This window comes from Suncus etruscus, chromosome 4, assembly GCF_024139225.1.
Source record: "Suncus etruscus isolate mSunEtr1 chromosome 4, mSunEtr1.pri.cur, whole genome shotgun sequence".
In the NCBI taxonomy this organism is placed as follows: Eukaryota; Metazoa; Chordata; class Mammalia; order Eulipotyphla; family Soricidae; genus Suncus; species Suncus etruscus.
In genome coordinates this window covers 48,730,355-48,754,226 of record NC_064851.1, presented here as the reverse complement: position 1 = coordinate 48,754,226, position 23,872 = coordinate 48,730,355, and the positions used below count along the sequence as shown (strand labels likewise).

General features: G+C 40.7%; 1 protein-coding gene across 1 annotated transcript in view; it reads right to left on the bottom strand.

The window, feature by feature from the left end:
• FANCC (FA complementation group C) overlaps positions 1–23,872 on the bottom strand; it is a 126,036-nt gene that overhangs the window by 17,129 nt on the left and 85,035 nt on the right. The window contains exons 7-9 of the mRNA XM_049772236.1: positions 17,567–17,723; positions 3,853–3,905; positions 1,829–1,928 (exon numbers count right to left, since the gene is read on the bottom strand). Of these exons, the coding sequence (XP_049628193.1) occupies positions 1,829–1,928; positions 3,853–3,905; positions 17,567–17,723 (310 nt within the window). The remainder of the gene's footprint in view (positions 1–1,828; positions 1,929–3,852; positions 3,906–17,566; positions 17,724–23,872) is intronic.

Genomic DNA, 23,872 nt, shown 5'->3' with positions numbered 1-23,872 from the left:
TAATGTTCAGAATATGATGACCTGGGAAGAGATCCACATGCCTGAGCAGGAAGAGGGCAACACTTGGGAAAATTCCTGGTAAGGCCTTTGTCTTATGGGAACCTATGCCAGTGTTGGCCTATTCCACCTGTTGTGTATGTAAATATTTTAGGGGATTATTATGTTACTGACCCTAGTCTGATTGGTGATTGATCCCTACCCTAGGGTGTGACCTGGTATTCTGCCCCACCCTAGGGTGGTACCTGATTCTGCTTCCACCATTGGGTGATATCTGATCCTACCATTGGGTGGTACCTGATTCTGGGGGATAAAAACAAGGGTCTGTGGAAGGCGAGAGGCTTTTGGCTGGAACTTAAGCTGAGTCTTTGGACTTCAGTCCTGTCCACCGAATAAAGCTAATATTTCTACAAGCCTGACTGTCTGTGAGCTGTTTACCCGCCGTTTCACTTCAGAACCATCGGCTGGACAGGGTGACAGACACGTGCTCCGAGCTGGAGGGGAAAGACCTCATCCTCCATCCCTTCATCAGTCAACTTCTTCAGGGGCTGACTTGCAACACCACCCTGTACTGAGAAAAGCATATGGCAACAGAGATAGAGCCGGGTCTCCTGCGTACACAGCCTGGGTCCTCCTGGCACCAGGGTATCATCCTCAGAAGCAACTGTGACTCCAGTGCCAAGCTAGAGGCCTGGGAGCTTGCACTGAGACCTAGTGCTTCTCTCACAGAAGCTTCTCTCACAGAATCCACAGATGCTGTGTCACGGATGTCAAGGTAGATGTTCTTGAGATTCAGACATTTGAAAGGAACCGAGAGCATTTGTGCGTATGCCTCACAATTTGTATGCCGGCTTTCCAGTACCTCTCAGAGACATTTTCCTTAGAATTTTTGGCTGGATACCAATGGTGGTGGTAGTACAGCTAGAGAAGGACTAGAAAAATCTATCTTAACTACTTATCATCGCACCAGAGAGCAGGGCTGTGTGTTCTCAGGTTCACTGGTCTCATGTGTCAGGAAGCTGCAGGGTCTGTTTGAGGCACTGAGCAGAACTCTTCACAGGGGCACAGACACTAAGGTGTCACCTGGACAACCAAGGTGACTGACCTATCTTGAGACTGGGTTTCAGTCCTAGAGTACCAAGTGGGGACTCTTCTCCCCCGATCTGCTCAACCCCTCTGCCCCCATCATAAGCCCTTCACAATCAATTAGGTCTCCCCTTCTCCCCTTAGCTCCTTGCCCTGCTGAAATCCAGCTCATACGTGGGACAGAAGATCAGAATAATTAAGAATTACTCGACATGCTTCGAGACAAGGACATTTCTGGCTGAGCACAGCCCAGAATGACTCCAGAAGGCCCAGTGTGGCTGGAATCTGTGCTCCATGGTAGACAGACTAGCATGATGGTCCTTGCATGCAACAGGAAGCAATTCTGGCAATAAAAACATGGGCAGAGAGAAACTACTGGTTTCTTTTATTTGGTTTTTGGGTCACAGCTAGAGATACTCAGGACTGAGTCCTGCCTCTGCACTCAAAAGTTACTCTTGGTGGGATCAGATGACTATATATGATGCTGGGGATTGAACCCAGTTTAGATGCTTGCAAGGGAAGACCCCTATCTGCTATACTATCGTTCTAGCCTCTTTGTTTACTTTCAACTAAAATGGCTTTTAATAATTTATGGGCCTCTCTCTAGATGCTCTCTTTACTGGCAAAACAAGTCTGTCAAAATTGACAAACCAAACTGCTCCTGTGTGGTGATTAGGCATTTTTTTCTGGACAGTCTTTGTTACACTGTGGGGTTAAATAAATAATAATCATCAAAATCACAAACCTGCTTGTTTTCTTTATCAAGAGCTTCTACAAAGCAGCATGTAAACACTTGAATAGTGGCCAGAATTTCTGGAGCTTCATCAGTCTTTAGGAGGGCTGACCTGAATAATACAAAGTCAGATCACAAAGAGGCGAGCCTGAACTATAAAGAATAGTAGAAATGTAGCTTTTGAAATTTCAGCTTAATGAAACTGAGACACCAGTTTTCCATACTTGAGAAAACAGAAAAAAAAAAAAATAAATCCTTTGTCTAAGGATCTCATAAACTTGTATTTGTATGAACATATATGCATACACACATATACTTTTTTTTGTTTTGTTTTTTGTTTTTGGGTCACATGGGCAGTGCTCAGGGGTTACTCCTAGCTCTATGCTCAGAAATCGCTCCCGGCAGGCTCGGGACCATATGGGATGCCGGGATTCGAACAACTGACCTTCTGCATGAGAGGCAAACGGCTTACCTCCATGCTATCTCTCCAGCCCCAACTTTTTTATTAGTTACAAGAACCCCACCAGTAGTGCTTAGGAGGTTACACTGTGTCAGAGGCTGCACTGCGGGCCTCATAGCATGTGGGCATCTCCTGAGGCCATCCCCTCTCAGACACTTTGGATCACAGTACACAGAGTCACTTGCTAAATCTCTGCCCTGCAAACACTGCAAACATAAAGCCCAGTCCTGAGTCGGTATGTTTGAGCACTGTATTGCACTGGACTTCTGTCTTGAAGGAAGAGTAAAGTGGAAAGTAGGGCAGCACAGTGCCCAGAAAGACAGTGTGGGAGGCACAAGGCTTCCAAATTTTCTGAAAAGCACATTTTTTGTGCCTTTGTGTATCAAAACATCAACCTACACCTTGCTACCACTTGGACTGTATTCTTCAGTCCTCAGACAGGCTGAAATCTAAATTCCAAGATCAACTGCAGTTAGAGTTACTTCATTTTTAGGTCACACATGGTGCTGCACAATGGCTACTTCTAGCGCTGAGTTCAGGAATCATTCCTGGCAGGGCATGGGAACTATATGGAATGCCAGGGAATCAAACCTGGGTTGGCTGTGTGCAAGGCAAGTGCCTTATCCATTTCAGTTCCAACTGCTACCACTTGAGCATTATCTAAGAACTGTTTTGCAGAAACATTTTTTCCTCAGGGCAAGAGTTGGTCTAGAAACCCTAGTCTGGGGAACACCTGGTTGCAGCCCTGCCTGAGTGCTGGTGGGGGACACCCTGGCTCTCCCATGGCAGAAAAGTAGGCAGGCTCCCCAGGGTAACAGGATACCCGGGAACACTCAGCCCCAGAATTACCCACCTCAGCCTGACTTGCCCCTGTGTTCAGAGGCTCCATGTCTGTTTTTGGTCAGCTGCAAATCAAATGCAGTGCACAGAGAGTTCTTGTCTTTTCAAAGTAAAAATAAATGTAATACAGGGTAACACACGGAGGCACATTTGCCTGTCAGAAAGTCACTGTTTCTGTTCCTTGGCTTTCCTTAACTCTTGACTCTTAACCGTTGGCCTTTGTATGGCTTAGGGCAGACATTGCTACCAGATCCTGAATGGTGAAAAATCCTATAGGACTCAAGACTCAGCATATAATTCAGTTCTCCTTTTCTATATCACTTAACACCTTTTCAGATTAAAGAAATTTCCTTAATACTTCTTTTCACTGGCTTTTAAATATGCATTTCTGTTTATCAAAGTACTCAGAAGTGTAAATGGGAATCAGAAACGAATTTCTCAAAGGCTCAGAGAGATAGATGGTAAAACAGCTAGATGCTTTGGAAGGAGAGTGGGAGAAAGAGAAGAAAAGAGAGAGACAGAAATAAAGAGAACATGAGAAAGAGAGAAAAGGAAAAGAGTGGGAGACGAGGTTAGAGAAAAAGAGAAGGCAGAGGAAGAAAGGCAAGGCAAGGGAAGTTAGGGAGAGGTACAACCAGAAACTATCACAAAATTTTTTTTATTTGCATTTAGAAATTGGGCATTGCTAGATCAATTATAGCAGTATAACAACACTAAGAAGCAGCTCAGCATTTACCTGAACATTTCATCGATAATTCTGAATATGGCAGGGTGGCAGGCTGCTTCAGGCTATAAAGGAAAATATGGAAAGGAAAGATCACAATCTTTTTATTAAAAATGACTCCTCAATGTCAGTTAAACCATTGTGTGGAATTGCTGGAATCCATCAAGGGAACTGAGCACAGTCCTCTGAACTAGAGAAAAGATCAACACTGTAGGGAAAGCTCCATGTACATATGAAAACTGGGAATTAGGGCAGGCTATATTTCCTCCTTAGACTCCAGCAGGTCTGATCCAGAAGAAAGAGTCAATAAATTCCACAGAAAATGAAGAAGTATTTCAAAGCAAGCTGTGCTGAATCTTTGCTGGTTTACATAATGGCTGTGACTCTGACATGGTCAGCAAATGTCTCAAGATTAGATATGTTCCTGCAATCTTTTGTGTCTTGCTAGTAATAAGCACCTGATAATTAAGGGCTATTGCCTGTCATGGGGCTGACCCAGCACTGCTAGGGTACACAATACCATAGACTGGAGCAGTATACCACCCGAGGGCTTTCCCACCTAACCACCAGCCCAACCTAGTAGGCCAAGACCTCAGATAGGGACAGTACTGGGAGCTACCAACTTGTTATAGAAAAAGGGTCGATGAGGACCAGTCAGGCCCGCTGGCTTCTACTTTAGCATACTTTCATATTTCTGCAGTGGGGTTCAGTAGGCCTGAGCTAGCTAGCTAGCATTATTGTCTTTTTTCCCAAGGCTCGAAAGCACAGTGAGTCAAATAAAAACATCATTTGTGTTCTAAAATAGAGATTTTACAGCAGGATTCCAAAGCTTAGTGGGTTAGGTCCTAATAGAAATTTCAGGTCCTCAGAGATGATGGAGTAAGAAATGAATGAATTCATGAAAGAGACTGGGACGAAATGCATAAAAGTGTAGACTTTGGAGACAAGGTGTCATAAAAGGCCAGGTACCAGCATGCCTCCCCATCAACAACACATCAAAAACATCTTCAATAAATACTTAATGAATGAAAAAAAATTTCAGGTCCTATGAGAATTGATACAACTAGATTCCAAAGTCATTTTTCACAGATCTCTCAACTGGAGAAGCTTTGCTCTCAAATATTCTTAATCATGCTTAAGAGAGGGGTATGCCTGCTCCATTACACATCCACATTCTGAGTATCTGGGCCAACTTGTGGACTGACCACTGATGTATACCACCTACTGTCTGCACACCATCATCACAACTTTCTGGCTTACACAGCATCTGTTAGATGATGAAATGATTCTGTTTTTTATATGAAGAGATGTTTATGACTCACAGATAAGAAATCTACTTTTTAAGTCATTCACAATCCCTAATCCTTTTTTATTAAATTAACATCTTTATTTAAACACCTTGATTACAAACATGATTGTAGTTGGATTTCAGTCATGTAAAGAACACCTCCCTTGAGGCCGGAGAGGTGGCGCTAGAGATAAGGTGTCTGCCTTGCAAGAGCTAGCCAAGGAAGGACCATGGTTCGATCCCCCCGCATCCCATATGATTCCCCCAAGCCAGGGGCAATTTCTGAGTGCTTAGCCAGGAGTAACCCCTGAGCATCAAATGGGTGTGGCCCAAAAACAAACAAACAAAAAAAAGAACACCTCCCCTTCACCAGTGCAACATTCCCATCACCAATGTCCCAAATCTCCCTCCTCCTCACCCCACCCCGCCTGTATCCCTAATCTTTTTTTTAAAAATCTACAACATATCTTTTAAAGAAACCTACTTAAACCCCTTAAATTCAAGGGCTAAAGGGAAAGTAGGGAGAGTTTGCCTTGCATGCAGCTAGTATGAGTTCAATCCCTGATACCACATATTACTTGTCAAATAAACTGAGACAGCCAGGTGGGGCCCCAAGGCTCCTAAGCCTAAGTTACAAATTCATTATGTACTTACAAAAGTCATAAAATATGACTGTGGTCCAAAAGGAGAAAGGTTTTACTTGGCACTGATCTCAGGAAAATGACTTAATTTCCCTGCTTCTTGGTCTCACTGTCATGGGAGATATGCCCAGACCATTAGTAATGGAGTAATGGAGAATAGTATTAGTAATGGAGAAACTAAACAAACAGGGAATAAGCAAACTACATGCTGAATGTCTTAATTAAATGTGATTGGTCCACTCTGCCAGATGCCTTTTCAGTGTTTCATATACAGAAAATATAGCTCATCACCTAGTGATAAAGTATCAGGTTACTGTCAGATACCAGCAGACACACAGATCCTATGGATGCAACAATAAAGAGCAAGACTAAAACTGGCAATGGTACAATGCTACTGGTTCTCATATTTGTGTCTGCCCCAGAGGCATTGTTGATGCTGGTATAAAATCAATTCAGTAATTATTATATGGCAAAGAAAAAGATGATACTACCTGTAGAAAAGGATTAAAGAAACCAAGGAAAAGGCAGCAAGTTTTATCCAGCTTGTAAAAAATAATAATAGATAGAGCTTAGAAACATTTTTTTCTTTCCCATGAATCCAAATGTCTTTAGTGAAATTTCTCCATATAACCGCTACACTGTTAGATTTTCTTCTGTTCAAATATTTTAGACATCAGGTTGGCCACTTCAACTTTTTTGGGGTGAGAGGCACTCAACCAAGGCCCTGCCTTACCCACTATACTACCATTCCACTTCTTCCCAATTTAACTTTTAAAAGAGGTAGGATATATGAAGGCAAGAACCCAGCTGACACAGTGGTGACTGAGACTTTTATTCTAAGATCTGCTGCCCTGAAGAGCCAGAGCTATGCCAATTTCTCATCCACAATCTCAATGCTAATTTTATGTCATCATCATGTAAATTCAGGGTCTTCATGTCCCCTCCTCAGGTGTGGAGTACATACAGGCTAGTTGTGTATCTCTGCGCTATTAGATAACAGGTGCAAATACGTTGCCTTTTTTTAAAAAAAATCATTGGGCTTTTCTAAACAATCCAAAATCTTCATATATGCTTCTTTGGAAACTGTTCATGTCCCCTTATGTCTTTACAGCATCCGAGAGGAAAAAGGCAGACATTGGTCCCGTTGAGTACTTGTTTTCTTTGAGAAGTGGAAATTGATCATAGGAACGTGCTACAGTCCAGGGCTCTAATGATTCCCAAAACTGTAATATCATTTACCCTCTAAAAGGAAGAAAGAAAAGCAAAGCTTTCCTGAATCCACCTGTTCACCTGTTTTCCTCTGTCTTACCAAAGTCTACTCTTTATCAAGTTCTCTTCTCCTGCTAGCTCTACTCTTTTCTATATACAATTCACTTCCTTTACAGGAAAACTGTCCCCAGAAGGAGCCTAATAAACCAACTGTTCCTTTGCTCACTCTGTGAGTTGAATGAATGGAAGGTGAATGGAAGGAAGATGGAGAGCTCCAGGATCTGGTTTCCATTTCTCCCTGAATAGAGGATTCTCTTGGGACATCTTCCCCATTCCCCCGCCTGATAAGCTGCACTGTTTATCAATGCCCTGGTTCTAAGGAAGATGTATTGCCCCCTCAATATAGCAAAGGAACACAAGATCAACAGGAAATACAGAGGCTCATATCCAGGCCTGCAGGTGAGGAGATGCCAGCTTGTCATAAAACCATCTACTGGACAGTTTGGTCAGGGCTTACTGTTTAATCTAATTCTCATCCATTCATTCATCAATGATTACAAGATTCCAGCTGCCCCCGAAGAAGACTTGCAAACACAGATGAGAAAGAAAAAAAAGGCTGGTAGGAAGATTTCCTGCCATTTATCAGAAGCTTTCAGGCAAGAGCCAGGATGGTGCTCAAAGAACAAGCAAATACACTATGCATGCAGGGGGTGCCTTCTGGGTCCCTGAAATAAAAAATGGAGCCAGCTGGGGACTAGAAAAAAACAAAGAATAGGACAGAAGAAGTCATTCCTTTTTCTTACCTGACTGGTTCTCCATGCATGATAAGAGTATGGGCAAAAACAGAGGATAAAAAACAGAGAAGAAAGTATACTGCTATAGGAAGTAATTCTCAAAGTGAATGTCTTTTCTATGAAGTGAAAAAATCCTCATCTTTTCTATATAGATTACCCTTCACAGGTTTTTTTTTTTCTCTAAAAAATGAAGAGCAAGAGTCAGAGTAATAGTATGCAGATAGGGCACTTACCTTAGTTGTTATAGTTGTTATAGGCACAACCTATAGTTGGCATAGAACCAACCCAGGTTTGATTTCAAGTAAAAAACAAAACAAAACAAAAACAGTACAGCTTTGGACCCTGAGCAGGTTAAGAGCATTCTCTAAGTGTACAGCAAGAGTAACCCCTGAGCATCACTGAGTATGGACCAAAAACAAATATAGGAAAACACTTTGTTAAGCCCGAAGTAAGTTCTGTTTCATAGTCTGTTTAAAAAGTAGATATGCAGAGATAATACTGAGAGTTAAGGCATAGTCTTGTTTGCAACTGATCCAGCTCAATCAGTAACACCACAGATGGCTCCATAGCATTATGGGGCCACCCCTGAGCAAAGAGCCAGGAATAGTAACTGAGTATTTAAGAGTTAAGCCAAAAAAACAGGACTCTGCACAACCCTTGCAAATTATAGTCAAGTAATTCTCAAAGTGAATGTTTCTTATATGAAGGGAGTGAAAAAAATCCTTGTCTTTTCCATAGATTACCCTTCACAGATTTTTTTTCTCTCTCTAAAAAATGCAAGGGTCAGAGTAATAGTATGCAGATAGGGCACTTGCATAGAGCCAACCCAGGTTTAATCTCAAGTAAAAAAGAAAACAGTACAGCTTTGGACCCTTACTTGTTGGTCTTTTTTTATTTTTATTTTTATTTTTGGTATGGCAAGGGCAGTTTTCAGCCACATCTGGCTGTGTTCTGAGGATACTTCTGGTTGTACTCAGAAGTTATTCCTGGTGGTGTTTAAAGACCCATATGTGGTGCTTAAATAAAACCAGGGCTGATTTTATGCAAGGCAAGAACTATAAGCCCTGTACTACCTCTCTGGTTCCAGTAGTCACTTTAAAAAAAAGGGCCAGTAGGAAGCTTTTCTGCCAATTTTCTCAGCAGCTGGCACCTCCACTGCAAGGCTCACTCTCAGGAATCTTTTGGGCTCCTCATGTCATTATGTGCATATAAATTCATGGGTTACCATATGCATCAAAAATTAACTTTTATTAAAGAAACAAGATTCTTCTCAAGGTTCATGTCCTTTATGGTGTTCAGAAACAATTTGGGACCTAGGATTGTAACACAACAGTAAAAGAAAGTATATGTTGGGTTCACCTGGGCTAAATTCCCTGCACTACAGTAAAATAAAATAAAGGCTCAGCAACAATTTGGTTTTAAAAAAGCTACTTGCGTACAACTTTCACAGCACATAAAATACGGCACCTTTAGTAAATGTACACTTTTTATTATGCCACTTTCTTTTCAACTTTCAAAATACTCCACTACAAATAACCCATATATATTTTAGGTCTATTTTGCTTTAAAGCATTCAAGTTTCTTTCAATGAATTAGAAATTAGAAAAATTCTTTTTTAATATTTACCACATGTTGTTTATACTACAATTTTTTTCAGTATTCTGTAATGTAATTGCTGTTTAATTAGTGATAAATCTGTCATTTCTGGAATTTAAAAAAAAATCTTAACAAGTACCAAATGTACTTCTGAGTTTTAAATCAATTTGGGTCTCTCAGTGTAGCAGGAAACAGAGATCAGACCCTGGATACTAAGCAAAGCCCCCGACTGGCAGTGACCCTCAGCCAGGCCAACAGCCTGGAACATCCTAGGAGGGTAAGTCAGCTGCTGCTCAGCTCAGCTCAGCTCAGCTCAGAATGAAGATCACCCACATTCTGGCAGTGTCTTATGTTTTCTGCTTCTTCTCTCTCCCTTCACCTCTGACAGGTTCTTATTTCCCCGTCAAGGAAGCAGCTGGCAATCTAGGCCTCTTTCTGCAGTACAGAGGAATCTGGGGCCACCCCGAGGCTAATGCTAGAAAGTACACCTGAACCCCAAGGGTAGTGAATCCTCAGGCAGAAGCCACTATATTTGGTGGACACAGCCAACTCTACTTCAACGTGTTCCTTTAATAAGCCCCCGAGGTAAATGCTTAAAAGTCTCTTCAGAAAAAGGAAAGAATATTAGGCAAACATTAGCTAACCCCACACATCTAGGAAGTAGAATTAATTCTTTGAGAAAATCTTTTCTAAAAAAGAACTTAGCTTGAGATTTTATGTAGGGAAAGAATTTTATTTTTCCTTTTTAAGTAACTCTGTTATCATCTGAAGAATGGCAGGAAGAATGTACCCAATTTAACAGTGGGGAGGAAAAGGAGAGTACTGAAGAATCTAAATATTTCAGACTCTTCCAAGATCAGAACCATGCTACCTTGGGAACATTTTTTTTTTCTATTCTGCTCATTACTTTTTTACCTTTCTCTTCCCCTTTTCTCTCTAAGGTATTTTCTCTTTTCTCTCCCTTCATACCCTTCCCATATACCTTCCCCTTTCTCCCCTCCGGAAATCCAACTATCCCTTCACCCCTCAATCCCATCCAGATCTCCCACCATATTAAAACTCTTCACCGTCAGTCCTTATTCTATTAGGCATCAAGATCGACCTCCTACCCAACGAACCAGTACCCAGCACCCAGGCGAGGGGACACCCAGATAAACCCACACCTCGTCTCCTGCAAGAAAAGACAGCCAACTCCCCTGTGGACTCATGCTGCGAGGCCCTCCCTACCAACTCCCCCTAACGCGGACTGTTCCTTGAAACCGGGCCTAGGTCCAAAAGTATCCCCAATGCAAGAACTCTTCCAAGACCTCCCTGCCGCAAATTTTTACCAATCTGAAGAAGGTCAGGGGATGTGTTAGGAAGATGCCTGGGAACCCACACACCACAAGAAAAACCCAAAAGACAATGGGAAAAACTATACTTCCAACATAGGCATAAAACCTGTAATACACCACCTCTTTACCTGCTCTCCCCCAAATGTAAGGTAGTCCTCTGCACCACTTTGGTCCCTTAAAAACTTCGCTAACTCATTTTATTTCTTTTTTTTGTTGTTGTTTTGTTTTGTTTTTAATTTATTTATTTATCTTTTTTAAATGATTGTCCTACATATATATTTGTGAGCACATACATTTTTAATTCCCATTTTTTTTTCTTTTCTTTTTTACTCCTCGTTTTTGGGTATGTGACCTGTTTCGGTTATCCCATCAGTCCACCCACAAATACACAGACATTATAATGTAGCACCACTTCCCCCTGCAAAGGCACACTAAGTAAAGGGGAAATCTTACATATAAAAAAAAAGAGCTCCTATCTACTAGAGATGGGAACTCATAGTTGTTTACAATATAGGAATATCTCCTGCCTTGAAAATATGTCATGTGGAATCAACTTAGACTTCAGGTAATTAGATACCATTCATCCAGCCTTGAACCCTTGATCCCCAACATAGAAACGGCACAGCTCTTCACAACAGCTGCAGGAAACAAACTCCATCCGGGACAGCCTTGATACAGCGGGACCAACAACAAGGCCCAGCTCTAACATGATATCCTGACAATGAGGAAAATGCGAACATCTTGACCTTAGAGCAGATTAGCCTACCTTACCAACTAACGACAAGACAAAACCAGAAGTCTTGGCACCCTTTGGTAGGTCCAAAAACCAAGATCGGGATTTGCAGATGACTGGCTGCTAGAACCACGACCAGACTGTATACATCTTGGGACCAATAAAAAAGCCCTAGTTTAGGGTTTGAACTATGACCAGCACAATAATCATGATCCCCAGTCCCAAAGGTCCGGCAGAGACAATTGTAATGGAATGGGGCTTTTGGAAGCACAAAGAAAAACGCTATCCTAGGTGCCACCCTAGGTTCAGTGCAAAGACCAAGATCACCAACCACAGAAGATGGATTAAAATGACACTGAGGTAACAGAACCTCTAGAACCACAAAGACTGACTTCATCATAAGTCCCACCTCAGGATCTGTGCAGATACTGAGACCTCTAAACACAGAGCAGAAGTCTTCCACACACCAAAAACAAAACAAACAAACAAAAAAAAACACCACCGGGAAAGTAAAGGATCCTGATCCTGAGCAAAGTCTAGAGTTGATCCCATGACAGTATGCTCCAAGGACGAAGAAACCCCATATCTCTTAGGCCAAGTGAATTCCTTTTCGAATGACCCCAATATTTACTGTGCCAGGGCAGGAGGGAAAAAACAAATACAAAAAAAGCACAAAACCTTGGTTATTTTTATATAAATATATATATTACCTTCATTTATTATTGTTATTATTATTTTTGATTTACCTATCTATTTTGGTCGATTTCTCTGTTTGGGTGCGATTATTGAAAGTGTTGTCCCCAATTATACTTACTTTTTTTTCTCTTTTCCTTTCTTCTCTTTCGTTATGTGCTATGCCATGTTTCTCAATTCAAGACCATGGCGTGATTTTTGTTTGTCTGTTTTTGTTTTTGTTTTTGTTGGTTTGTTTGTTTTGTCTGTTCTTTGAGGTGCTTATCGATATAGCTGGAGCCCTCACTGGATATTTGATACTTCTTTTGGTACTAGTGGAGTGTTTCACCTTCTTTTTCTCCATCTCCCAAATTGATGATGAGAGCCTTTAGAAGGACTCCGCCCATTTTTGGGGTATTAGACTCTTACCCCAGTTTATTACTTGTCTCTTTTTCAAACAAAACCACGCAACTTGAACTAGCTAGTCCTGCCTCCAGTTAGAGGGGGATTTAAGGGAGGCATCAAGACCAAACAGGTGCAAGACTACTAAGTAGTGGGTTGGATACAGAGGGGACCACATATTCTAGCCGCCCTGGGGTGAGGGAAAAGGAAATGGGAGGTAGGACAGAAACGGAGGTGTAGGGAGGACAATTTGGCGATGGAAATCCCCCCTGATTTTATGTAAATATGTACCTAAAATATTATTGTCAACAATATGTAAGCCACTATGATCAAAATAAAAATTATATTAAAAAATAATTTGTAACCATTTAAAAAAAATCCGCTTTCACTGAGCCATGAAGACTTACAGACAGGACTGTTCTCATTGCTGAGAAAACAAAAGACAAATCACACTCCTCTCCTCCTGACTGGCAGGGGAAAGCACACAGCTAATCTGAGTCATTGGCACTGGTGCGAAAGGAAGGCACAGAGACCTTTGTGTCCCAAGCACCCCAGGCCAGCCATTCAGCCGCGCACTCAGATGTGGGACATAGACTATATGTCCTGGTCTCCAGAGTTGTTAACGGGGAAGATTAGGTTTCCTGCAGGTCCAACATATGACCTCTGCCACTAAGACTCAAAAGTGACATTGAGGTCAACACAAAGATTTTTCTAGGGGCCACAACAGGGCAGGGACCAGAGCTTTGATGCTGCAGTCAATGGGAATTAAAGAAACTTAAAAGCAACTATTGAAAATATATTTTGGGGCCAGAACAATAGCACAGTGGTAGGGCATTGGCCTTGCACACTGCTGACCCAGGACAGATCTGGATTCAATCCCTAACGTCCCAAATGGTTCCCCAAGCTAGAAGTGATTTCTGAGCACATAGTCAGGAGTAATCCCTGAGCTTCACTGTGTGTGGCCCAAAAGCAACAAAAAAAGAAAATATATTTTAATTTTATATTAACACACCATGATCTGTAGTCAGTGGGTAAGGTAGACCCAGGAGTAATGCTAGAGCACTGCCAGGAATGGCCCTCCATTCCAAACAAAACAAAGGTACCCTAATTTACAAAGTTAGTTATAGTTGAGTTATAGGCAATCACTGTCCCAGCACTGGTCCCATACCACCAGTGTCCTCAGGTTCCCTTCCATACCACTCCCCATCCCGCCACCTTGACAGGCTCTTTGTCTTTGGGGTGGAGCCATAACTGGTGATATTCTGGGCTTATGCCTGTTCTGCACATAGAGATCACTCGTGAAGGGGCTCAGGGGACCATATAAGTCAGCCAATACAAGGCAAGTGCCCTCCCTGCTGTACTATCACTCTGGCTCTAACAGGCACAGTGTTAATTTTTGTTTTGTTTTGTTTTGTTTTGGGAGAGGGCCACACTCTCCCAGGAGTGTGTACTCAGGAGTTACTCCTTGCTCTGTGCTCAGAAATTGCTCTTGGCAGGCTTGGGGGACCATATAGGATGCTGGGGATTGAATGCCGGCAGCATGCAAGGCAAATGCTCTACCTCTGTGCTATCACTCCAGCTCCCACAATGTTAAATTTTGTCTCGTGCTTTTAGTATTCTTAGCTCTGCAGTTTGGATACATAACTCTCCCCCACCTCTATAGCAGTGATGGATGAAAACTTATTTTTATTTTGAAAGTAAAAAATATACATATGCATTTATAATTCAGATGATTTTAGATATACTTATTATTCATAGTGTTAGTATAAAATACCAAATCCCTGAGTAGTCAAAGAATATAGAATAATTTCTTTTTTGTATGACCTGAACCACTCTTTTTATCTTATGTTTTTGCAACATGTTGGTAACTATAGAATTTCCTGGGTTGATTTTAGTATGTAGAGAGGGAAATACAATTAGCAGAGCTCCAAATCAAACACATGTTCTGCAGACCATCACACTTTAATTACTCTCCAAATCCAACTCTAATGTAATAGGCATCAAGTTTCTTCAAGAAAAAGAAGCAAGCTAAGTGCTATCTGAGTCCCCTAGATCTTTCTGATCTGCCTACCAGCCCTGCCATTGCACCCAGACACTGTGCTTTGCTGAATGGGTTAGATAATGCAAACAGGAAACAGGCTCTTCAGGTTACCTTCGTCATCACCCAGCCCTAGCACAGGCCCACAACAGCACTGCAGCATAACTGGGTGCTTGATGGAAGACACTGACAGGCCACATCTTGCCAATGCCACAGTCAATGAAACCATACCACATGCTCCAGAATCCAAGGGGCTATAATGAAAGTTCTGCAGTTCTGCTCATGACCCTGCTGAAAGCTTTTCTAAGTCAGCTGACTTTGCAGCTAATGTGGCAGATAATTTTAAGCTTGGAACCAGAGGGTTTAAGGGCAGTGCTCTCTTACTTTCACACAGAGTGCTTACTAAATCCAGTGCTTACTAAAGCTTGCTAACCCCAAGGACCAGAGATGTAGGCATAAGAAGATTCAGAGACCATCTCAAGGACCACTATGGGCCACAGAATTTAACTTACTCAGGAAAGTCAATGAAATAAAAATGTTTCTATATGGAGAACAAATTAAGAAAATTTAATAAAAATCTTGAAGACAAATAAAACATCTTAGTTATTATATTTTGCTATTAACAAAGGATCAGCAAAAATTAATTTGTAGAGAGAACAGTGAGATCTGTTGTGCAAGTGCAGATCTGAGTCACTTGACAACAACTGTGATGTTGTGGGTCCCATACACCATAATCATGCCTATTATGGAGGAGCTGTCATGACCATGAAGGGTACAAACAGTGTGGTCACAGTTGCCAACTAGCGCTTTGGAAACCAGGCTCAGACATTGACCATAGATTTCCAGAAGACCTTTCCCATACATCTGTATGTACATCGGCCAGGACAGGCTTGCCACTGACATCCAGACCATTGCCCAATGCCTCAGTTCTGATTGAATCTGTATGAGCTAAAAGGAAGAGTGGCAGATCAAATCTTATACCCTGATGAACATGGTGGCCAAACTCCTGTATAAGAAGCAGTTCAGTCTCTACTACATTGAGCCAGTTATTAATAACTGGGCTAGACTCGAAGACCTTTGAACCCTTCATCTGCTCTCATTAGCTTCTCCATGGTGACTGACAATTTTGTGGTCAGTGATACCAGTAGAACAAATGTATAGGATATGTGAGTTACTCTGGGAGCCTAACATGGACCCAGAGCACCTGTTTGAGACCATTTCACAGGCTATGGACTGCATTGCTGTCTTGGGCATGGGGGTCATTATCCACATCACTGAGAAAGACAAAATCACCACCAGATCAATGGAGGCCTGCGTAGACTACCCCACTCTTCCCAAAGATCTCTCCTTTTCCTTTTTTTTTCCTAATAAAAGTATTTAAAAAAATTAATTTGTAGCATGCAGATTCAGGATCAAAAGTTTTTACTCTGAATTTTACTAAAGTAATTTAATAATGACACACAGTGTTCCTGCAATGCAACATTTGAATGACAAGGTAAAATGATTTTACTATAAAACCTTTTAAAACTCTGGAATTTAACAATTTTATATTCTTACCTTCCTTTTTCTTTTTTTTTTTTTTTTTTGGTCCTCTCTCAACTACATTAAGTGTGGGTTTAAGTTGTATCAACTCACTTAGAGGTAAAAGCAGTAAAGTCTACAGTGGCGCCAAACAACGGACAGAAGGTGAGCAAGGCCATCCGCTGTCACTGTCTAAGTGGTGGGACCCAAAACTAATTTTTTTTTATTAATAACTATTTTTATTTATCTTCTTTTTCTTCTTTGCCACATCTGGCGGTGTTCAAGAATTACTTCTGGATCTATGCTAAGGGATCATTCCTGGTGAGCTTGGGGGACTATATGGGGTGTTGGAGATTGAACCTTGGTTGTCAGTGCTCAAGGAAAGCTTCCTATCCCCTGTGCTATTATTCTGGCCTACTAAAATTTATTAAATTTATTTTTTATTTTAGGGCACACCCTGAAATGTCAGGGGACCATATGTAATGCTGGGATTGCACCTGGGTCGAATACATGAAAGAGAAGCACCCTATCCACTGTACTATCTCTCTGGCTCCTCATTAAAGTTTTAAAAAATAATTCTTTCTTTTCTATTTCTCTTAGGTTCCTTGGACACCTTTTTCTAATGCCTTGAAACATTTTATTTCTCAACTGTCCTCAAAATGAACAAAATGACTCAGATATTTCCTGATAGTGAATTCCATTTTATTGTCAATTGTTAGGTACTATTTGCATCTTTATTTTACAATATATCATGCAACATTTTTCTCTTTGATGAATAGTCCTAGGCCATAATCTGGAGCACAGAGGAAGATGGGAGAATTCACTGATATTTAAATCTTGCTCTTTTAGCAGAGAGATGGCCAGAACATTGGGCTACAGAACAGGCTCTGCTTGCTACATAAGCTGGACCTTATGTAGTGGCTGGGAGTGGCCACTGAGCACCACTGGTATGGCTATAAATTGAAAACAAAACCCAAAATCTACTATATAAAACATAATAAAAATTTTTGGTATTTAAGAAATAAAACTAAAAGGTGCAGTTATTATGCTAACATTTTCACCCTCACTTTGAATAAACAAAACAATACTCAGCATATCAATGAATGATCCTTCCTTCCTTCCTTCCTTCCTTCCTTCCTTCCTTCCTTCCTTCCTTCCTTCCTTCCTTCCTTCCTTCCTTCCTTCCTTCCTTCCTTCCTTCCTTCCTTCCTTCCTTCCTTCCTTCCTTCCTTCCTTCCTTCCTTCCCTCCATTCCCCCTCCTTCTTCCCCTTTATCCCTTCCTCCTTCCTTCCCTTCCTTCCTTTTTTTCACCCATACCCAGCAGCACTCAGGGGTACTCCTGGCTCTACACTCAGAAATTACTCCTGGAAGGCTTGGGGGACCATATGGAATGCCGGGGTTTGAGCCAGGGTTGGCTGTGTGTACGACAGATGCCATACCCACTGTGCTTTCATTTTGGCTCAACAATATATTTTTTCCTCATAGTTTAGTACATACCAGCAATGATTCTTTCACAAAGTCCTCGATCATTCTCATACAACTTCTCTCACTGGAGATGAGTTTCTCAAAGAGGTGCAGCACTGCTTGTTCAAGGCTAGGGAGGTGCCGAAGCCAAAGGCAGACTACAGCAGATGTGGGAAGAGAAATCTTCTTCCTTTCAGCAAGAAATAAATTTTTAAATATAAATCTGTTACTGAAACAAAGAATTCAAGATATAGCAATGAATCCAATTCATAAATATTTATCACAGCCATAGTAGTTTTCAGTACTTATAGCAGGGGTCTCAAACTTGTGGCCCGCAACGGCCCTCCGTACAACATTTTGTGGCCCTGCCTTAGAGGAATCTTTTTTTGTATTGTTTTGTTTTAGTTGTTTGGGTCACACCCCCCAATGTTCAAGGCTTACTACTGACTTTGCACTCAAGGATCACCCCGACTTTGCCTCCTGTGGCCCCCAGGTAAACTGAGTTTGAGACCCCTGACTTATAGTATTCATGAAGATTTGCCAAGTATCAATTTGAAAAATAAAATTAATATACTCCTTAACCTCAAGAAAAACCTCAGGGGTTGAAGCGATAGCACAGCGGTAGGGCGTTTGCCTTGCACCCGGAATAGACCCAGGTTTGATCCCCAGCATCCCAAATGGTCCCCGAGCCTGCCAGGAGCGATTTTTGAGTGTAGAATCAGGAGTAATCCCTGAGAGCACCAGGTGTGACCCAAAAACCAAAAATGGAAAAAAAAAATCTCAGAAAAACAAAAAAACCTAAAAGTGATAAATATGTAAGAATGAAAGAAAAAGAGCATGATAACAAAATAAGAGTGAAAAAAGTTATGGGAATCCAAGTGAATAGTCTTTTTGTAAATTTAAAATTATATAAATAATTTTATGCTATTAAACATTAAAATTAACATTAGATAAACTTATAAATATAAAATTTAGTAAGAAGGAGAATAATTATGACTTTTGGGGGTCCACACCCACTGGTGTTCAAGGATTACTCCTGGCTCTGCACTCAAGTATCACTCATGACGTGCTTGGGGGACACCATCAGGGATCCTGGGAATTGAAATCAGGTTGGCTGTGTACTACTAGGCAATTGCCTTACCTGCTGTACTATTATTGCTCTGTCCTGAATTATGACTTTTTTGTTCGTTTGTTTTGGGACCACACCAGATGGTACTAATGGGTTACTCCTGGCTTTGACCTCAAGGTTTATGTGGTGCTCAGGGACTATATGGGATGCTGGGAATTAAATCTGGGTAGGACATGTGCAAGGCAAACACTATACTATTGCTCAAGCTCCATGAATTATTATGATTTTTTTTTTTTGGTTTTTGGGCCACACCGTTAACACTCAGGGGTTACCCCTGGCTATGCGCTCAGAAGTCACTCCTGGTTTGGGGGACCATGTGGGATGCCGGGGGATCGAACCACAGTCCTTCCTTGGCTAGTGCTGGCAAGCTGGCAAGGCAGACACCTTACCTCTAATGTCACTGCGACAGCGAATTATTAATATTTTTAGGAAAAATTTGAATAAGCCTATAAAAATATAAGTGTGTTTTATTTTAAAAAAGGGCTTTTTATATGTCATAAAATGCATTATAGATAATGTCTATAATATATAAATTAATAATATTGCAATAAAACAAATGGATGGAAGAGGTTGCACTAGACTCTGGTAGGCCTGAGTTCTCCCTTGTCCTGCCCTACTGGGGTTTTCCACCATCACACTTCTCCACTCCAACACCCAGAGTCCAACCTGCCACCAGAAGCTAAACTTTAAGCAGCTGAACTTTAAGATCTTTGTTTTTTTAATTTTTTTTATCAGCAAATCTGTGATTTTCAGGAACAGAAGTAGACTTTTCATTTGGAAAATGTGAATGTGTAGTGTTTCCTATGACAAGTTCAAAGCACAGAAGAAAAGAGGGTAACAGAACAAAGAGGGTATAGGGAAGGAGGGTGTGTCCCCAGAAGGAAGCCAGCATGAAAGCTGTTCAACGGGTGGGCTGTGGCACTCCTTCCAGAGGGTTGATCCTTAACTTCTTTCTCCCTCTGTCAAAGTCCCTCTCCAGAAATTCCAGTTGAGCACTTCTGGGAATATCTAAGTGAATGCGGAGCACAATACAAAGTCTTTAAAAGCATGTTGTGGACACATTTTGTAATTAAGCCTTTTATTGTCATAGCATTTGGAAGACACTCCAAAAGATTCTAGAGTTTTAAACCCACAGTCATCCCTCTTATGGAAGGGAACTTCTCAGCTGTTTACAGTTTACCCTCTCCGTACAGAAGAGGCTTGCCTTACGGGGGACAAACAGCTCAATGTCCCCTAATATGGGACTGGCCCCTAATGTCGGAAGTCTCGGTGCTTGGTATAAGAACTAGTCAGACTGAATACAAAGGGACTGCAGGAGAAATTGAAGGGAAAAATACTGTGCTGTTCAGGTCTTCAGCTTTAAGCAATCTTTGGGAAACTTTTCTTTCTTCGGTTTGTTTATTTATTTATTTTAAATCATAAGTAACTCAGACAGGAGCAATGGCGCAGTGGTAGGACATATGTCTTGTTCAGGACTATCCAAGGATGGACTGCAGTTCGATCCCCCGGTGTCCCATATGGTCCCCCGTATCAGGAGCAATAGCTGAGCACAGAGCCAGCATCACAGGTGTGGCCCAAAAACAAAAACAAAAATAAATCAGAAGTAACTCAAACAAATGAAGGTGGTGAAACGGCAGACCAGATCTTTGTTTGTCCTCTCTACCTTTCCAGCAGAATGACTCACATGCTCCTTAGCTGAGAACTTCATTTGCTATCCTGCCTCTTTGAAAGAAAAGAATGTGTTGTTGCCACTAATTTTAGTCATATTCTTGTCATCTTTTTCTGGGTCTGTATCAATTATTGCTAAAGAAAAATTTGTTTGTTTTTCAGTCATACCCAGAAGTACTTAGGACTTATTCCTGGTTCTACACTGAGGGCACATCACTAATCCTCAAGAAAATGTGACCACAAAAAGATGGGCCTTTTAAAACCACAAAAAGATGGGCCTGCGGGATAGTCCATGAGGACTTGGCCTTGTATATGGCTGATCCTAGTCAGAATCCTTGGTATTGATATGGTTCTTCAAGCACTGCCAGGAGTAACTCAGAAGCACAGAACTAGGAAAAAAATAACATCTGAGTGCTTCTAGGTATATGATCCAAAAATGAAAAGTAAAACAAACAAACGAACAAGAAAAACAAAAAAAAACCCACCACTAACAACAAATCTTCCCACAATAAGATTATCATCCAAACTAATCTTGAAAGAGATACCAAGCCAATGAAACTCTGAAGTCTTGGGGCTGAAAACTTTGGGATGGGGGGGGGGGAGTTAGATTCCTGTCCCAGAAGCCACACCCACACTCCACAGTTCAACTTCACAGCTTCACAACTAATCTCATAAAGGAAAAAGCCAAAGAATCATCCTAGTTCTACAGCTCCTGGAGCTGTCCACCTTCAAATTCAACAATACTGACAGCCCAGAGAAGGAACATAGAACATTAGATGAGAAAATAGCATTGTTGAATTTGGAGCCTAGTCTATAAGTGAAAACAATAATAGAAAGTTCAGCTAGCAACAATCAGTTCAGTAAATCCTCAGACAATGACTTCAACAACACATTGTGTAATATAACACTGTGAGATATAACAAATTTTACTGAACTATTTTTTTTTTTTATAATTTTAGTCACAATTTTGTTGTAACCATCAATGTAAAATACATTATTTTTGCCTGCTAAGGTGTCAGGCTGAGGTGGTGGTGGTGGGAAACTGGGGAACGGTAGAAGGAAAGTAACATTGGTGGTGGGATTGGTGGTGGAATGCCTGAAATAATTCTACAAACCACAGAGTTTAAGTTGGGGTGGGGAAGATTATCAACTAAGTTCCTTAGAAAGACAACAGATAATAAATATTACCCAGGATGTGGAAAACAGGAATTGCTGTAAACAGTTGGTGGAAGAAACAGGAATTGCTATAAACACTTGGCCAAATACTAACAGAACTGTGTGAAATCACCTCTCATCTGATAGAGTTAATAATGAAGCACTAGTAAAATGTGCCAAGAAAAAAAATCAGCCAAATCAAAATACAGAGAGAAGACAAGAATAAAAACTTCTGCAAAGAAGACATACAGATGGCCAATAGTAAGAGAGAAAAAACCATCACTTTTCTTCAGGAGTATACAAATCAGCACAGCATGAGCACAACAGGCATAATGAGGAAAATGTTAGAAGCCCACCAAGCTTAGAGAACAAAATAGTAACACAGAAGGCTCAACCAGTACAAAATAGTTTTGCAAACACTGAGAATGACTCTAGTGAAACCATATTGAAGCCGCTTAATGAGATAGAAGAAAGAGTGGTACAGGTAGTTAGTAAATAACAAGAAAATATGAGAATCTGTTAGACCTTAATAAGATGGGGCTGATTATTCTCTTGGCAATTTTTGCAGTTTCTTTATCCACTCATCTGTTCTCAAGCTCTTGAATTGTTTCCAGATTCTGGCTAATGGAAATAGTGTAGCAGTGAACATAGAACATCTATACAATGGAATACTATGCAGCTCTTAGGGAAAATGACATCATGAAATTTGCTTAGACATGGATAGGCATAAAGAGTATCATGCTGAGGGAAATGATTCAGAGGGTAAGGAAGAGATGCAGAATGATCACACTCATCTGGTGGATATTTAAAAAAAGCATACTATGAGAATAATACCCAAAAACAACAGTAACAGGGAGAGTAAGTACAGTTAGGAAAGCGAAGGGACCACTGTGACAATAAAAGTTGGAAATTATCTCTCTGAATAAAAACTGGGAGCTGAAAGGAAGTGGTATGCATGATACCCCTTCAAGGAAAAAGGGGGAAAGAGAGAGTGAGAAAGATAGGTATAGATAGATAGATAGATAGATAGATAGATAGATAGATAGATAGATAGATAGATAGATAGACAGATAGACAGATAGACAGATAGAGTCAAGTGTCTGCCTTTGAGCCAGGCTTGGGGTGCGATCAGGAGGGAAACTAGGGAAATTGGTAGAAGGAAATGAACAGTGGTGAAGGATGAGTGTTGGAACATTGTAAGGCTGAAATTCAACCATCAACACCTTTTAATTCTATACTCATGGTGATTTAATTTAAAAAAATTAAAAAGAAAGTATGAGTAGAAATAAAAAACTACAATCTAAAGTGAAGAAAAACAGAGTATGGACCTATTCTCAAAAGGTCTGAGGATCAGAAAAATAATATCTAAGGAAAAGATTGGTAATATCCAAGATGAGATAAAGTTTCCAGAAAACAGCAAAAGATGGGGGAAAATAAATGAACAGCAAACCAAAAAGCAATGGGATGAATTAAAGAAGGTACATTTGATGAAGAACCAATAGTTTAAGAAATTATAGATGGGGGCCGGGAAGGTGGCGCTAGAGGTAAGGTGTCTGCCTTGTAAGCGCTAGCGTAGGATGAACCATGGTTCGATCCCCGGCGTCCCATATGGTCCCTCCAGGCCAGGGGCGATTTCTGAGCGCATAGCCAGGAGTAACCCCTGAGCGTCAAATGGGTGTGGCCCAAAAACCAAAACCAAAACCAAAAAAAAAAAAAAAAAAGAAATTATAGGTAAGAATTTCCCACACAGAAGAGTGCAGGCACCAAGATCCAAGAGGCCAGAGGTCTGCAGTGAAAAGACCCAAACAAAAAAATACACTGTACTCAGAATGAAAAAGGCCAAAGACAGAAAATAATAAAAACAGTAAGATAAATAAATGAACTTGTATACAAAGGAAAAACTGTAAGAGCCAGAAGAAAAACTCACTGACATAAACACCTCACCAAGAATATTCTATCCATCTAGAAAATCATTCAGCTTTGGAAGAATGATACAAAATTTTGTGAATGGACAATAGCTTCAGAAATTCATAGTATTGAAATCAGTTTTGCAAGAAGCCTTACAACAGCTTTCTTTAAAAGACAAAACAAACATCTCAGCACTTTACAATTGAGTAAAGCTTTCAATCTGGGGGAAGTAGGTGATAGTTACTCACTACCAGATTAAGAACAGATGTGATTCCTAGCCTGGTTTTATACTTTTTCGATAGTAAATGGTTCAATTATACTGAATGTTCTTTCTATGTCTATTCAGGTGAATTTTTTATACCTAAAAGTTTTTAAATTAAAATACCTTACCTATTTATGCAGATATTTAGACATCTATTATATATTTGTAATATAAGATATAAATATTATATATTTAATAGCATGAAGCCAACAATTCA